General features: G+C 41.3%; 2 protein-coding genes across 2 annotated transcripts; one reads left to right on the forward strand and one right to left on the reverse strand.

Annotated features, from left to right (window-relative positions):
• Positions 1 to 136: 136 nt before the first annotated feature.
• On the forward strand, positions 137 to 16620 carry acad11 (acyl-CoA dehydrogenase family, member 11). Its single transcript, XM_076080600.1, has 20 exons — positions 137 to 349; positions 457 to 556; positions 1422 to 1547; positions 1751 to 1912; positions 2004 to 2168; positions 2250 to 2391; positions 2550 to 2671; positions 2893 to 2999; positions 3452 to 3563; positions 4046 to 4123; positions 4709 to 4847; positions 5203 to 5310; positions 6055 to 6153; positions 14304 to 14373; positions 15050 to 15135; positions 15283 to 15354; positions 15596 to 15750; positions 15905 to 16021; positions 16136 to 16245; positions 16330 to 16620. The coding sequence occupies exons 1-20, from the start codon at positions 225 to 227 to the stop codon at positions 16442 to 16444; spliced, it is 2310 nt and encodes a 769-aa protein (XP_075936715.1). The 5' UTR covers positions 137 to 224; the 3' UTR covers positions 16445 to 16620.
• Positions 8916 to 10227, reverse strand: ackr4b (atypical chemokine receptor 4b). The gene has a single exon (XM_076080603.1). It carries the CDS (start codon positions 10225 to 10227, stop codon positions 9115 to 9117), a length of 1113 nt encoding a protein of 370 aa, XP_075936718.1. The 3' UTR covers positions 8916 to 9114.
• Positions 16621 to 16623: the final 3 nt, after the last annotated feature.

The raw sequence follows: 16623 nt of genomic DNA on the forward strand, positions 1-16623 counted from the left end.
TTATTAGCTGATTATTTCAGCGGTTTACGAGGACATGGACTGGCTGTTAAATTATTTATATCCATTCGGTTTTTAAAACTAAAAATATATGTGAGATACAAATGCTTTTTGAGGATATTACGTCAGTGTGTGCAGACGTAAATGGTCCGACCACCATTATCAACATTGCGAAAGTTAACCCCACAACGCACCTGGAGATGATTAATCCACTCGGTAACTGAGCCATGGAGGAGCTGACAACTTCTGTTCGACAGCAACATCAATTCAGTGTTGGCGGACTGCAAAGATATCTGTCTGTCAAGTCACGGACCGTGTCAAATAATGACACGCTCACTGTCAGACAGTATAGGTAACGTTGAAATAAATACAGCTGGTTTGCTGAATTGAAAGCTAATAGTGTAAACATCAGGTTGAGTTTACTGTTAACTCGCTAACAGCTTCCTGTTGTCTTTTCAGCGCTGGTCAGTCAAACCCAACCTTCCTAATCCAAACTCCCTCAAACAGTTATGTTCTGAGGAAGAAGCCTCCAGGTGAGCTGCTGCCTGGAGCTCACAAGGTAAGAGAACTAGGTTTGACTCATAAATAACTTTGGTCAATAAAATGTGCAGGGAGCGATCTAAGTTGCATGTGCACGTTTTATGTAGCTTTTCTGTATCCTTTGCATGTTATGTTATTGACAGAAGTTGCTTGTGGAAAATAAAGTAAATAAATAAATTGGCCAAAATGTTTTTCTGGTTGTATGAAACGGACATCTAATAATTTATACAGTGTATGATTTGGAAGGAACTACAGTCAAAATGGAGACAAATTCCTTGATTTTTTTTTTTTTTTAATATTTTTTTATTGCACAATCACATGTTCATGGGAATACGGTTCAATAATATATAGTTGGTCATTTCCACAGCAATTTCCTTGAATTAAACTGCTAAAAATCTTAATGGCAATATAAAAAACAAAACGTACTATTCAAAACGTCATTCCCATATTTATTTGTGTGCTTATTGTCAGTTCACAAGTTTCACTTGTTTTTTTTGCATGTTTACCTGAGCTGTTGTGCACTGATCGTAACCACCTGAATATTGTCTGCATTTCTATCATAATTAATACAAAAGTACATACTCCTTTCCCAGAAGCTTCCTATGGATTTGCACTTGCATATCAGTATCCGTGTATGAAATTATTTGGATCGTGTGGGACCTGTGAAAAACAGTCATTATCTTAAGGCCTACAGTGTGGGAAATGTTCAAATTTTTTCATTGTCCTTGTTTTTTATTATTTTTTTCCTGTTTATTTGTAAATTCTGTGTATGTACGTGGAGAGCAACGAAAAACCGGAGTCAAATTCCTTGTACGCGTATGCGTACATGGCCAATAAAGCTGCTTCTGATACTGAATGGTGGACCTTTGTGACTGTATTTATAGGTGGACAGGGAGTATCGGGTGCAGAAGGCCCTGTTCTCTGCTGGATTCCCTGTACCTCAGCCTTTGTTGCACTGCACTGATGCTGAAATCATTGGAACAGAGTTCTACTTAATGGAGCATGTGAGGGTAGGTTTGTGCATCTAATATATTGATTGCTGTTTTGCTTAACCTTTGCTCTATATTCTAATGATAAAAGATGAAATTTGGACTCGCCAGCGTTCGCTTGCTGTCACGCTGACTTGACATACCTGATTGAAGCCCAGGCTTCTAAATACATACTCTACCATCATATGAAAAGATACTCTTGCTTATCCATGCGTATTGAACAGGGGCGTATATTCAGGGATCTTCGTCTCCCTGGAGTGAGTGCAGCAGAGAGAGCAGCTCTATATGTGGCTGCAGTGGAAGCGTTGGCAAAGCTCCACTCACTCGACCCGGCATCACTGAACCTTGAAGGATATGGAAAAGGATCAGGTTACTGCAAGAGACAAGTGAGCACAACACCGTGTAAAGAATTCTTCTTTGGGGAAAAAAAAAGCAGTTAGAGTTGTGATATTCTAATGTGGCTTTCCATCTCAAAAGGTGTCCACCTGGACAAAGCAGTACACCGCAGCAGCCCACAGAGACATTCCAGCCATGAATGAACTGTCTGACTGGTTGATGAAGAATCTGCCAGCCACTGATAACGAGGTCACGCTTGTCCATGGAGATTTCCGATTGGACAACTTGATATTCCATCCAAGAGAGGTACGCCTTCTGAAACAATTACTCTTGCCTATCAGCTTCAAGTGACTGCAATGCTTTACAAAGTGCATTTGGTGTCATTAGGCACGTGTGATGGCAGTACTGGACTGGGAGCTGTCTACCACTGGGCAGCCCTTGGCAGACCTGGCCTACTTCCTCATGCCTCACTTCTGGCCTACAAGCATTAACATCAGCAGCACAATGGGCAGCTTAAAAGGAATAGAAGGTAGCAAACAAATAACAACCCTGAACAGAACAGTGCTCAAATAGATGGACATGCTTTGCTCCAACATCTTTCTGTAAAAGTACATGTGCATAGACATAGTATCTGTTCTGCAAATGATGTGGCTTCTCTGCCCCCTTGTCTCTCCAACCAATGAGCAGGTATCCCAACTGTGGGAGACCTGATCTCCATTTACTGCCGGGTCCGGGGGATCCCGTCTGCTTTGCCACAGTTGAATTTCTACCTGGCCCTGTCTGTCTTTAAAATGGCAGGAATTTCACAGGTTTGTACCAATTTATATACAAAGTTCAAATCAAATTTTTCCCATTTACTTTTTTTTTTTTTTTGAATTGTCAACTTAAGTGAAATTCTAACTGTGCCATTACATTGTTGGGGCTCTTCAAATGTCCCATAATGGATTGGTATTGTCTCCTTAACTAGAGAAGGGCCTAGATGGATCTGGTTAGCTCGCTTTCCTTTATTTACCTTTTTTTTTCCCATCAGGGGGTCTATGCACGCCACCTACTGGGTAATGCCAGTGCTCCCAATGCAGCACAGTTCGGCCAGTGTGTGGAGCCCTTGGCTAAGATTGCCTTGCAGCTTGCACAGAGGTATGTTTGCTGCTAAGAGTTGTGTAGGACAATGCTTGTGGTTGTTTTTACATGTGTTTCAATGTATCAGTACAGTGACTGAACAATTCCTTTCAAAAGATACTAGATGTTTGTGTTGGATACGGATATCTGAGTCATACAGCATTTGCTGGTGTAACTTTATCCGTAAGCTGTCACAGATTCAGACACCCACTGAGTTTGATAGAAGTTGATGAAAGTACCTAGATTCTTTACAAGGCATTCATTTCAGTAATATGCATTAATGTGTTTATATAAGCAGTAATATAATCCAAATAAGACAGTCCAAACTCTCTGTTGTAGGCCAGAAAACTGACTGATTCCACCTGCTGACTAAATTTAAATCCGCAACGGTTGGAATGTGGCATCCAGCTGCTGCTTCCGATGTTACCTGTGGACTTTTTTTTTATTATGTGAGATGTGTTTCTTGCCAGGTCTGACGCATGTCCAACAGGAGACGGTCTGTTCCTGCAGACACATAAAGGTCAGGCTGTTCTCCAACAGGTCAAAGACTTCATGAGACAAAACGTGCTTCCTGCTCAGGAGGTCAGTGCCAAGAGCTGCCGTGAACATAAGAGAGATTTGTTTGCCCAGATGGACTTTTACTTTCACATGAAAGGATTTGACGGAGCATACCAGTTCATTCATGCAATCAGGATTAATTCACTCGCGTGAGAAAACAAGGAGTCCATTGATTACATGAATTGTATTGCGTGCATAATTATCACCATTGGCTGGGCATCATAGCAATCTTAATGCAGTGCAGCAGTGTAAGGCTAAGACAGCAGTGGGCAGAGTGGTGTTTTTTTTTTTTTTGTGAAACATAGCCACAGATTAAACAGTTTTGTTTCTTCTGTAGAAATACCTTCAGAAAGGACTACATTAACACAGCGTAAAGTCTCAGAGAGGTTTCACAATTCTATGGTACAGGTTTCCAACTGATGAAGAGAATGCAGAAGTGACCAAAGTCCAAAGGAAATGGATCGATTTAGGCAATACTGTGTCAAAACTGTTTTGTTTTTTTCCAGGAAGTTGCAGAGTACTACTCCAAACACGCTCAGTCTCCACAGAGGTGGCACACCCCCCAGATAATACAGGATCTAAAGGTGCGTAGTAAAAACCTTTCCCTTTTTATTTCATTTGGTGGCCACATTTCTTTTTCAACAGAGACCTGTACAAGTTACCACGACAAATACAGACACGATATCATCCATCAGAAAACGATGCAGTTATTACAAACACAATATAAATCACATGGGTTAGAGAATAACTAACACATCTCAATAGAGCAACTCCAAGAGGTGTTATTTCAATATTGATCCAGCAGGTTGAAGGGTCATGTTTATTTAAATCTTGCCTAAACATTGCACCTCCCTTCTGAGTCATCATTAACTGTTTCAATTATATAAGTAATACAGTTATTTGTGTCCGTGCTGAGTCACTGCACCTGCTCGTCGTCACTTGCAGTTAGCGCATGCACATACACTGTAGTGGAACGCATTGGGATCTAACAGCTAAATGCTGTAGTGGTGTGCTGTGAGCAGAATCTTGCATAAGACTTTCAGCTGAAAAACATTTGCTTGCGTTATTATAATAGAGTTCTTATCAAACTTGTGTTCACAGTTATGTTGATTTTATTTATTAAGAACATAAAGGTGACAACATATTTATGGTAACGTGTGTGTTTCCAGGTGAAAGCTAGGGAGGCGGGGCTGTGGAACCTATTCCTGCCTGCGGTCAGCGGGCTCAGTCAGTTGGACTATGCCTACATTGCAGAGGAAACTGGGCGCTACCTCTTTGCCCCTGAAGTCTTCAACTGCCAGGCTCCAGGTAACGCATCCTACATGTGGCCAAATGTTTGGATGATTTGAAGGCCATTGACAATAATGGACTATAATTACAGTACATAATGACCATGCACTGTATGTTCTGGATAACATCCTCTGTAGTCAAGTATAATCCTCTCCAAATGTCAACCTTTCTTTAGTCTTGTTTATATCATGACAGCAATGCATTCCTTTGATATATTCACTGTGTTTAAAACATAAAAATCCCTCAGATTAGTGCCTAAGGGTATTTATTTGTCAGATTATGTTAAATAGATTGATTTCAGTCCTGAAGAGCATATTCAAATTTAGCTCATGATATCCTGGAAGACAGTGTGTGGTATGATGTTTCTCCCCAGACACAGGCAACATGGAGGTGCTCCACATGTTTGGCAGTGAGGAGCAGAAGAGTAAATGGCTGGAGCCTCTGCTCAAAGGAGAGATCCGCTCCTGCTTCTGTATGACAGGTATGTCCATGACCTCGCCCTCCTGCGTCACTTGACGACTTTCAAATATATGCTTCATGTCACGGGTGACTGTTCTTTACGAAAGGCTGAACAAGGAATACCATAGTCTGTAGAGTCAGTGGGGGACCATGTAAGGAATGTTATTTTAGAGGTGGGAAATAAACTGTGTAGCCTTGAGGCAGCGTCTCAAAACACTGACTGTAAGTCCCCTCCACAAGGTACTGATGAAGTTAAGTCCTCATAATATGTATGCATTTTTTTTTTGTCAAACTTTAGCACGGTTGTTTTCTACATGCCAACAGCAAACTCAAGCTCACTCATGAGTAATTTCTCCCTGTTTTCTCCCTTTGCTTTCCACTCTGCCTGGAAACCACAGCATGCTGTTGCCAATGGTGACTACAGTGGGTGTGAAACTCCCAATGGTTTTTCGTAAACACAGATGGGGATAAGTAGTGTTTTGGGGATGTTTTTTGTCAAAAGTTTGGTCGATTTGGGCGGAACCTCCATCTTGTGCTGATAAAGACTCTATCTGCTGTTTCAGTATGATAGTGGTGTGAGTGCACTTGATTTATTTTAGCCACTCTGTCTGTGGTTTGAGCTGGAATCCAGAATTTTGGAAAAGATGGAACAAAAATGCAAAAGCTGTGGAGATGTTAACACTGTTAGTCTAATTCTCATTAGTTATTATCTTTTATTTGGTGTAAAATGTGTATGTTCTGAGTTGTCCTGTGGTCCCTTCCACAGAGCCTGATGTGGCCTCCAGTGATGCAACCAACATGGAGTGCACTCTTTGCAGGGATGAAGACAGCTTTGTCATAAACGGCAAGAAATGGTGGAGCAGTGGTATGTACATTTCTATTTCCACTAAAAGCACTCAAGAGTTCCATTTAGGACTAAAAACACCATTAGAGAGCTTAAGACTCAATAAAACGACAAGGAGTCGTTTTATGTCCGTCCCAAACTGCAAACGTGGACTACAGAAAAGGGCAGATGACTTTACGACAGCTTTTAAAAGTAAAAAACATCTTGGATCCAATTTCACTCTGGGAAATGTGTCAGAGCAGCTTTGGGTTGGCAGCCGGGTGGACCAGTAAAGGTCACAGATTCAAATAACAACACACTTTTAGTGTGTGTACAGCAATTCAACATTTGACCTCATACGTCGAATCAACACATACGTACACATTGTATGTATGTGTTGATTCTCTGACCCAGACTGATCAATGACTCATGTGTGAGTCACTGGTCTTCTGGTCTCTTTTGCTTCCGATTTGCTCTTTTAATGAATTTGTTTTATTATCTTGTTAAAGCTACTACATCATTTCATGTAGGGAACTCTGAAAATTAAGTCACTAACATTGTTAAACTAAGCCTTTAAGTATTTAGGGTTTAAGTGACGGTTTTCACTTAAATATCCCAAACTCTCATTAATAGATGTTTATCGTGCACCTCCTAAATCACTTTGAACTGAAAGATATTCCAGATGTTTCCTCTGACACAGATGTGTTCTTAGATTTTGATTCCCACTTAAAAGGAAAAGAGTGGCCTGTTGTTTTTGATGCTTTTTTTTGAATCTGCACGTAATCCCCTCTTGTTGTTGAAAACTTAAAGCGCTATGGTTTACCAAGAATGAGCAGAATTTTTCCTTTCAAATTATTGTCTTCATGAAGTGCACATTTCATGGTCATTTGTCTAAAGTTGGTCTATTTTCGTTTCTCTTTTCCTTGGAAGGGAAAATCTCTTGATGGCTTGTAAGCATTTCCTCTACTGGCATGAATACATCTCTCTGTTTGGAAAGTATGGTGATCTGTTGATGGCCAGTTCATACTTGTGGCTGATTTTGTGGCAAACCATATTATTCAAGACTGTGAATTAGAGTCTTGTGCCTCTGCAGTGTACAGACACTCAATCCCATTTTAACTTACAACAAAAGAAGAAGTAAAACTAGATCAATTGTGAATGGAAATTCTGTTAAAAGATGATGATCTCTCCTCCCCCCCCCCCCCCCCCCCCCCCCAGTATCAAATGTGTTCACCGCCTCCTCCTCGCTGTCATGATGGGTGTTTCCCTATACGCTGTCCATGGCCCTTGGCAGCCTTCACAACATGTTTCCTAAAGGAGGATCTGTGCATTTGTTTATATTTGTACACTATCTTTTCCCATAGAGAAACAGAAAGTTAAGACTTTTCACCTTTTAGTTTGTATGCAGTATTTCATTATGATAATTACACAGCAGTTCCTATATTCGGTTTTAGTAGTTTTTTTGTACCTCCACTGTAAGTTAAAACTAATGGCCCACTTATATGAACCCCTAACCCGTAATCCAAATGCACTTCTCTAAAGATGTCTGTGGCTAGCTGTGAGTAGCTAGATGGGAGGGTTTATAGTGTAGATGTTGCTATGGCAGCTCTGTGGTGTGGAACATATACAAGACTATCCCATGCACATGATAATGTCCTAAAAATGATTCCCAGACCTGCGGTCTTTTATCTTCAAGCAATAGGCGTTTGTATTTGCATACACACTTACACACGCACAGACGCTGTGCACGTGTTTAACATGTGTTTTAGTAGTTGTTAGTGGAATGGAATCGTCTTACAAGGAATTACAATTTTGGTTTCCTTCAGGCAAAGTTAAGATTACGTTAAACTATCATATGAATTGGTGTTATAGTTAATAATTTGGAGATGTACATCTGGGTCAGACTATAATTAATTCAAATGAAATGCAGAGTTTTTAGGATGGCTTTGTTCTTTGTTTACCTATTTAGTCATGTGACGTGCAACTCAATACTTGTATTGCCTGGGGACCCTGACTAGAGACACATTTTGTGCCACAGTTTGAATTGTCTCCAAACAAACACACTAGTTTGTTAAAGTTCAGCTCCCACACATCCAAGCTGTATGCCATCACAGTGGAAAGAGGATGACTAACAGGTGCTGCAGATGGAAAGAATAGTAAACAATGAACACTTTTAACTCTGAAGATGTAAATGATCTATCTGTTGTGAATCTAGTCTGGAGGTTTTGCCATATTAAGCTGACCCCTCTATGTCTTCACTACAGTAAACAGGCTTGAGTAAATCACTGTTAAACCTTGGACTGTGGCCGTACCCTGATCTCACCCTATATTAGACATGCACTGAATGCATTGGGGTTAGCTTGAGCATAATGTTCTTTTTGGCAGTCAAGGAGAGCATTTAAATACCACTAAGTAAAGTCATTACATACAGCGATGGATAGCAAACTATTTGATCCTTCAAGCTCATATTAAATAGAATAAAGATGAGCGGATAAACACACCAGTCAGACTTAAAGCTGCTTTGTGTTCAGATTGATGACATGCTGGGCTCCTGCTGTTCTCCTTGTTTGCCAAATGTGTTTCGACTCAATGGGTCACCCACTGTGCAATCAAGCCATCCTCGTCCCAACCCAAAGCCACGGGATGTAATACAACAAGATGCAGATGATCTCATGTGAGGCAGCGCAGACTATAAAGTTGAATTTGATTTGTCATGAGGAACCAGCGAAGTACTCAGAGAAGCATCTTGAGTTTCAGCTGCATTTAATTGCAACAGATTTTAGTCCACGCGTGTAACTGAAAATCTTTCTTTTATTTAACAAAATACATAACTTATACAAAATTCATTAGTGCTTATAAACTGACTGAGGATATTTGTTTATTACTGTAAGAATATTATGGTTATTGATGTCTATCTCTTATTATACTAAACATGAAAAAAACAAACAAATATATATATATATACATAGGTGCTTACAGAAAAATGGATATATGATTTGAGTCTTAAATAGTAAAGGTGCTGGTGGCTTGGTCTTCTGAGTCAGACTGTGACTGCGTTTGAGTGCACGTCTTGAGTGCAATCTCCACCGCCGGCTCCTCGTTGACGTGTCTCGGGTGTCTCCCGAGTGTCTGTCCAAGGTGCTTGGCAGCCTTGAGGACGTGTCCCCTGAAGGACGATCCGATGAAGGCATAGAGGAGCGGGTTAATGCAGGCGTGGACCAGCGCCAGGCTCTCTGTCACTTGGACAGCTCGATCCAGAGTCTTGCTGACCTCACAGTCGGTCACGAGGATGTGGATGATGTCCATCGCTCGGATCAGCTTGACCACGTTGTAGGGCAGCTGGGTGAGCAGGAATACAGCCACCACAGCCAGCAGGACACGCAAAGCACGCCACTTTCGATCTCTCCGCACCCCAGCCACCCGGCTCAGTGTCCGCCCTACCAAGCAGTAGCACACCGTCATGACCAAGAAAGGGAGCAAGAACCTAAGGGTCACCTCCATCAGCTCCAGGGCAGCCTTTGCAGGTCGGGCCATGCTGAACGGGTAGATGGCTGTACAGGCCATCCTGTGATGGGAGTGCTTCACTGTGCTAAAATAAAGTTCGGGAATGCCCAGAATGCCGGCTACAGCCCACAACAGCACACACACCAGGATCCACTGTATCCTTCCCCGTGGACCTGTTCCAGTCCTGCCTACAGGGTTGTGGGCTACAGCGCGGTAGCGATCCACACTGATACACGCCAGCAGCAGCATGCCACAGCTGAAGTTGGTACTGTAGAGGAAGGAGGTGAGCTTGCAGGCTATCGAACCCAACTTCCAACCATGAACGGCATCGGCTGCCCAAAAAGGCAGCGTGAAGAGGAGCAGCAGGTCCGAAATGGCGAGGTTCAGGATGCACACATCTGTCAGGGTTCGTAGTCGCAGCCTTGATGCATAGACCACCACGACCAGGGCGTTCCCAGCCAGGCCCACCACCAGAGCCAAGGCATAGATGATCGGGAGGAAGACGCTGCCAAACGAGCGCACCGCTTCCTTGTCACAAACACTGTGTTCGTGACTGTAATCATAACTGTCATTTAAGCTGGCGTCCTCATCGTCGTCATAGAAATCTGCCATTTTTGTCTGTACAGAAAGAAAGAAGTACAATTAAGGGAAGCATTTGTTTATTTTTTTTAAATGGGGAAAAGGTTTCACTTTGCCCTTTTTTTAATTGGACATGTTGTGTGCAATGGATTGATCAAATAGCTCATATATCACAAGTGTAATTTGTGTTATTTAACACGAGCAGATTACATTTTTAAATCAGCTGCTTCTCATTAGGAACAGGAAAAGGCGAGTTTTCTTTATTCTACATGAATGAAGTCTCTTCTGCATGATTTCCCTAATTTCTTAAGGCATGTCTGTCTGAACTATGTGGGCTTGAAAAATCCCAGTGAACACAAAAAAGGGCAAGAGACTCGCAAAGCAACTAAATCCTTTTTGAATTTAGTTTGTCTGTATTCTGTTGGATACTAGGTGACCTACAGACTAGGAACAGGTCAGCATTTAGTTTACTACTCCTTTAATCACAACCTCTCATTTGTTAATTAGTAATAAAAATCAACATTCACCAAGTACATAACAGTACAAGCGTCATTGCAAACTGATCACATCTTCTAAGCATTATTTCGGACACTCTTTATTTCAATTATTTATATGGTTCTCTCTGTGGAAGACAGTCAAGAATGACAGGAAATATATGGCGTGAGGGTCGAGGATGACACAAGGTCTCTTGCCAGATTCAAATCCAGGATGTTGCTTTTACTGGTATGTGCTGGTTTAGCAGGACATCCCATTGAAGTGAGACTTTCATCCAATATCATTGTATTGCTAACGTCGCCTCCCTGTTGTTCGGGCAGTAAGTTCAGTATTGTGGGTGTACATGGTGACTCACTCACTGATCAAACGCGTCACTTTTGCTGCTTGGAAAAGTCTCTTGAGGAACATTAAACTGAGTTGGAGTTACTCATCTCACATTGTTCACATATATATTAACATTTCTATTTTATTCAGGGAACTGAAATAAAACTCCAAAACGCATTACGTTACTGATGATATAATTCCTTGCTTAAGTATATTATGCATATGGAATATTTTGCGTCCCAGGCAAATCATACTTGCTGCTAAGATGACAACAGTTGTTTTATGAAAAGTATCCAGGTTATATAATGAGTCATTATCTCCTGTTTGGGAGGAGCAGGAGTTCGTTGAAGCAGATGTTCGTTGGAACATTCTGAAATATGTCAAGTATTCTAGTGCTGTCAACAGCTGCTCTTCATATGTAACCATTACGCTCCCTAATGTAGTTGTTTGGGTTATTTGGTCTCCACAAGCTATATAGAGCAAAATAATCTGGTTAAACTGGTCATAACTGTTAATATAGGCTTGTTTTACTGCTGTTTGTACAAACTTTACTGATGTAAACAAACTTTTAACAGCATCAGAAAACTTTAAATTGAGAAGATAAAACTAATCATTTGGTGTTATTCTACGTTTTGAGAACCCTGTCAGTCAGTTCGGGAGTGTTTCTCTTTTGTTTTTTTCTTTACTTTAGTGGTGTGGTGACCTTTTTTATATTTACATTTGGATCACACATTTCATTAATTTTATTTAAACAATCACAGGCAGAAGTTCTTTTTATCCTGAAGACTGTTGTATAAACTACACTAACAAGAGCACTCATAATAATAATAATGTTAAACTTTGTTTTCTCAGGGTCACATGACCAAAGTGTTTTAAAGTGAGCAAAATGTAACACTGAGAAGACCAAAACAAACAGGGAAATGCAACACAAAGACGTACGCTGGGCTTGTTATCATTACCTCACTATGTTTATTATAATACCATAAAATATCCTGAGCAGGACTTTGACTGTTGAGGCCAACACTCAAGTGAACTAACTGGAAAACAAGGCTCAATACCTTTCAGTGTATATCACTGTGTCATAAATAAATGTTTCTTGTCTTCTTCTAGTGATAGTTTGACTTGTTTTGTAGTTAATGAAAAATATTGAAAGAAGTGGTGGTTCAAATTGAAAAGATGTTCTTACCTTTCCTGATGTTCCTGTTCCTTTTGGTGGGGTTATAAAAATGGTGAGATCCTTTTAAAAAAAATCACACACAAGGAGTTAAGTATCCTGAGGAGAAACGTTGTATGCACCACAGGACGGAAGGGACTGATCGCGTTCCCTCAGCCTGCCCCTTCACTGCTCACACTCTAGGAGCACCTCTCCTCACCACGTAGCTCTCCATGCGTGTGTGTGTGTGTGTGTGTGTGTCTTTAAGACTGTTTTATGATGCAGGATAAATGGATAAACAAAAAGCCCGTGGTGTCTTTGCTTGCTCTACTGTGCAAAGCGCTACACAAAGAGAATCTGTTTTTCAATCTCGGATAGATTGTGAATTTAATCTCTTACTCTCGATGTCACGCAGGGAGTGCCCTGGTGGCTGCCCTTTTGTTTATGTCTACGAGAAAAGAAAAGGAGAATATAGAATAACATCCCGTCCCATTTACAAGGCTAATTTCTTTTGTTGTGGTTTGCTGAAATGCAGTCATTATTGTTTGTTGTTGTGTGTATCGACTACCAACCTCACTCACATTAGCAAAGATCATGTGGACTTTACCATTCTGTTTTAGATTCTTTTAACTTTAAATAATTTAATGGAACTTCAGTAGTTTGGTCTACTGTTACTTATTTCAGCTTGTTTTTAATCTCTGTCGCTCACTCTTTCTTTTTCTCTCCCATTTATGCATCTGTATACAAGTAAATTCAAAAAAACTGAATATAAGCTAGACGTTTTTGGCAAAGAAAAAGGTATTCGTTTTAGAAGTATGTCATACCGACGTGTACGTTTAAGAAGAAAAAAAACTTGGCAACTCAAAATGTTTGGATGTCGCTTTCTCAGGAAGACGGATTACTGGAATGGGGAGGTTTAGTTTCATTCCAGGTGACAGGACATGTATGGGCTTGGCTGTTGCATGACAGCAGGGCTCTCCTTATATCATGAATCATGAGACTTATGTAAAGGCTCAGAGGGAAACCCTACCTGCTCTCAAGCCAAACATGCCGTCCTAGATTAGGTTTTTGAGTTGTGTCAGGTGTACATTGTTTTTTGGGCTTAGTGCAAGCGTGATCATTTAATGTTTGTTTACATTTCTTCAAACAGAGACGGAGTTTATAGACTAAACATCTGTCAGATTGTGTTTGTTGAAGTGTTCACATGCACTCATGCTGTGAATATTTGAACACAATTGATGTCTTGTTTGTTGCTGTCTGGTGTCCATATGTCCTGTCCTTAGGGGACAGTTTTGCCACTTCGGCAGAAATTTAAACAGGAAGGCAGACCATCGGTCACCCCGTCTGTGCCCTAGGGACCCACGGCCTCATTGGAGACCGTTTTTCTGGAAAGGAACGCCCAGCCAGGGAAATTCCAAAATATTCTGCATTTGGTCACTCTGTACACTTAAGCGATCTGGTTTTCAAACATTTATTTGCTTCCATTAAGAAACATTTCATCCAGGTTTTACGGCCTATTTCATTTGTCTAGGGGGTACACAGGAAGTAACATAAAATTAAAACAGAATGAGAGAAGGCAGCTGGAACACTTGAGAAGTAACAATGAGTAACCTTTATTAATAAAATAATGATTAACAGAATTAAACCAACTAAAATGGAAGCAGGGACGTTAGTGTCTCTAAGGCCAAAATAATAAACAAAACCTCCACACTAAGGAGAAAATAAGGAGTTCAACTGGAACTACAAAAAACAACACTAAGCTCCCTAACTGACCACAAAACAGACTGGTAACCAAACCCAGGAAAGACTCGAGTAAGTTTCTCCCCAACAAACAAGATCTTCTTAAAGACAAACTAAATGTCGCTGAAAGTTTAAAGAATCCAACTCAGGAAATATAAATCAACCTGTGTCGGTCTCAGCGAGTCGTTCTTGCGCCATCAATCTGTCACTGGCTCCGTTCCCGTTTGGCACTTCCCAGTCAGCGACACGCATTGTTTCCGACCAGACCCAGGCAACGGAAGGGTTAAGAACAGAGTCACACTGTGAAAAGTGACTTGTTCCATAATGGGTTCTTAGGGTTAGACGACAACTAAACATGAATGCAATGAGCCTCAGCATTTCTGACTGTTCCCCGCAGGTGCTGGCAATCCCCAATGCAAAGTGGCCATTGTGATGTGCAGGAGCGATTCTCAAGATGTTAAAAACAGGTCAGTGGAGCAGTTATGTGGTGAAGAATGTCTGTTTCCTCTTCTGGTGAGTGGGTCTAGACAGTATTAAACAATACTTCTGATGTCATGTTTTTAACCATAGATTTGTTTGAGCAAAATTCCACTTACAAGTTACTCTTCTGGTTTTATTTTACAATGATTCTGTGCTTGTCAGTGTAGCTTTGAGGCTGTTTTTCCCCATTACGTTTTGTTCGTTCCAGTAATATGATTGAAGTGGACTTTGGTTATGGGACAGGGTGTACCTCCCAGCATGCACTCGCATTTTAATACGTGTCACTTGCCTCGTCTTTCTGCCCACAGGTTTGGCTCACGTGACAGAAAAATATTCAAATGGGATCTTGTTGAAGCTTGTCTAATCATTTGGCTACAATGTAATTGGCTCTAAAATTTAACGGCCACCAGTTGCAATCATTTAAGATATATATATAGAAAGAAAATCTAGAGACAACCGCACCCAAGACATGGAATACTTTGTTCTTGTTTTCTCAGCAACATAACAAGGCACACACGCCCAACCTTGTTTGCAAAGAGAGGAAAATAAATCAGGGCTGCAGATTCTCACCAGCAATTAGAATTACTAGACTAGAATTGTAGATTTAAAGAAAATTAGGGTCCATCTGACTATCATTCCTTTAAATTATAAACTTGTTTCTAGACATGGCCAACACAGTATGATCCTCGTCCCTATGGACACACCGGGTGTAAAGCTCGTCAGACCGCTCACTGTGTTCGGACAGGATGGTAGGATAAAAGTCTGTCATTACATCTTCATGTTCAATTGATATTTTCCTGTTTTTCCACAATAATTATTTCCTTTGTGCATGCAAACATGACAAACGAGCTTTCCTGAGCAGTTTAACCAGTTCCTTCCCTTGTTTCTGGGCTCAGATGCGATCCACGGTGGCCACTTTGAAGTGCACTTTGAAAACGTGCGTGTCCCTACCTGTAACATTATTTTGGGTAAGACACTGTATCGCTTTGTGGTCCTGTTTCCGCTTATTTACTCACAATAGGGCTTAAAAGTAAGCACCACCTGCAAAGCCATCGAAGTGAATAATTCCTGAGCATTCCTTTGTGTTTGGACAATAAAGTGATGCTGGCTGGACAAGGTCACTAGGCGAGAGAAATAATTTCCCTCCTGAGATGATCCCTAGTTTCTGTTGTGCCTCTGGGTTCTGTCCCATTGTGTATTTGTCTCCAGGTGAAGGCCGGGGATTTGAGATCGCCCAGGGCCGTCTGGGGCCGGGCAGGCTGCACCACTGTATGAGGGCTGTTGGTGTGGCAGAGTTGGCCCTGGAGCTGCTCTGCCAGCGGGCTGTCTCCAGGCACACGTTTGGAAAGAAATTGTACCAACATGTGAGTGAACATTGACCCGAGAGATTCCTCTAACTTTGATTTCCGACCTGTCGTACTGTAGCATGTATCGAGCTCTTTTCTTGTAGTGCCACCTAGTGGACATATTCTTTAGATGCAGCCTGAGTAAATATGCTCCTTCTTGTGTTGTGTGTAGGAAGTTGTTGCTCACTGGATTGCAGAGTGCCGTCTCATGATAGATCAGACTCGACTGCTGACTCTACATGCTGCTCGTGCTGTGGATACACTGGGCAGCCGGGCTGCTCGCAAACAGGTAATACTGTCAATACTATATACTTTTTTCGACATGCTATAAGGTATTACTGCATACATCCAGGAACAGTCTCTCAATAACCCCCATTATTTATTTTACTGGTTGTCTTCTTAGATTGCTATGATCAAGGTGGCAGCAGCCAGGATGGCGTGTAAGGTGGTGGACTGTGCGATACAGGTCTATGGAGGTGCAGGTGTGTCTGGAGACTTCCCACTAGCACAGATGTAAGTTTCCTCCCCCACACACACAGATAATAAGCATTAAATTAATTTCATTCCCGACGCCAGCATTAACATATTCTTCTTCAGGTATTCATATGTGCGGACGCTACGCATTGCTGATGGGCCAGATGAGGTGCACCTCTCCTCCATTGCTCATCTGGAACTGAGGGATCAGCTAAAGAAGGCACATGCCAAGCTGTAAAGTAATTCACTTCCTGTGGCCACAACAGCCTGATTAAATCGGAATCTGTTTTAACAAAATTACATTGGTTTTTTCCAGTTCTGACGGTCTAATCAGGAGGCTTTTTTGTAAAATAATCAAGTAATATATATTTTGTTGCAACTGATTTTCATTAAAAAGACGAGATTCTGAATGTCCAC

The sequence above is a fragment of the Anarhichas minor genome, unplaced genomic scaffold, assembly GCF_050575085.1.
Source record: "Anarhichas minor isolate MPS153535 unplaced genomic scaffold, ASM5057508v1 ptg000074l, whole genome shotgun sequence".
Classification (NCBI taxonomy): Eukaryota; Metazoa; Chordata; class Actinopteri; order Perciformes; family Anarhichadidae; genus Anarhichas; species Anarhichas minor.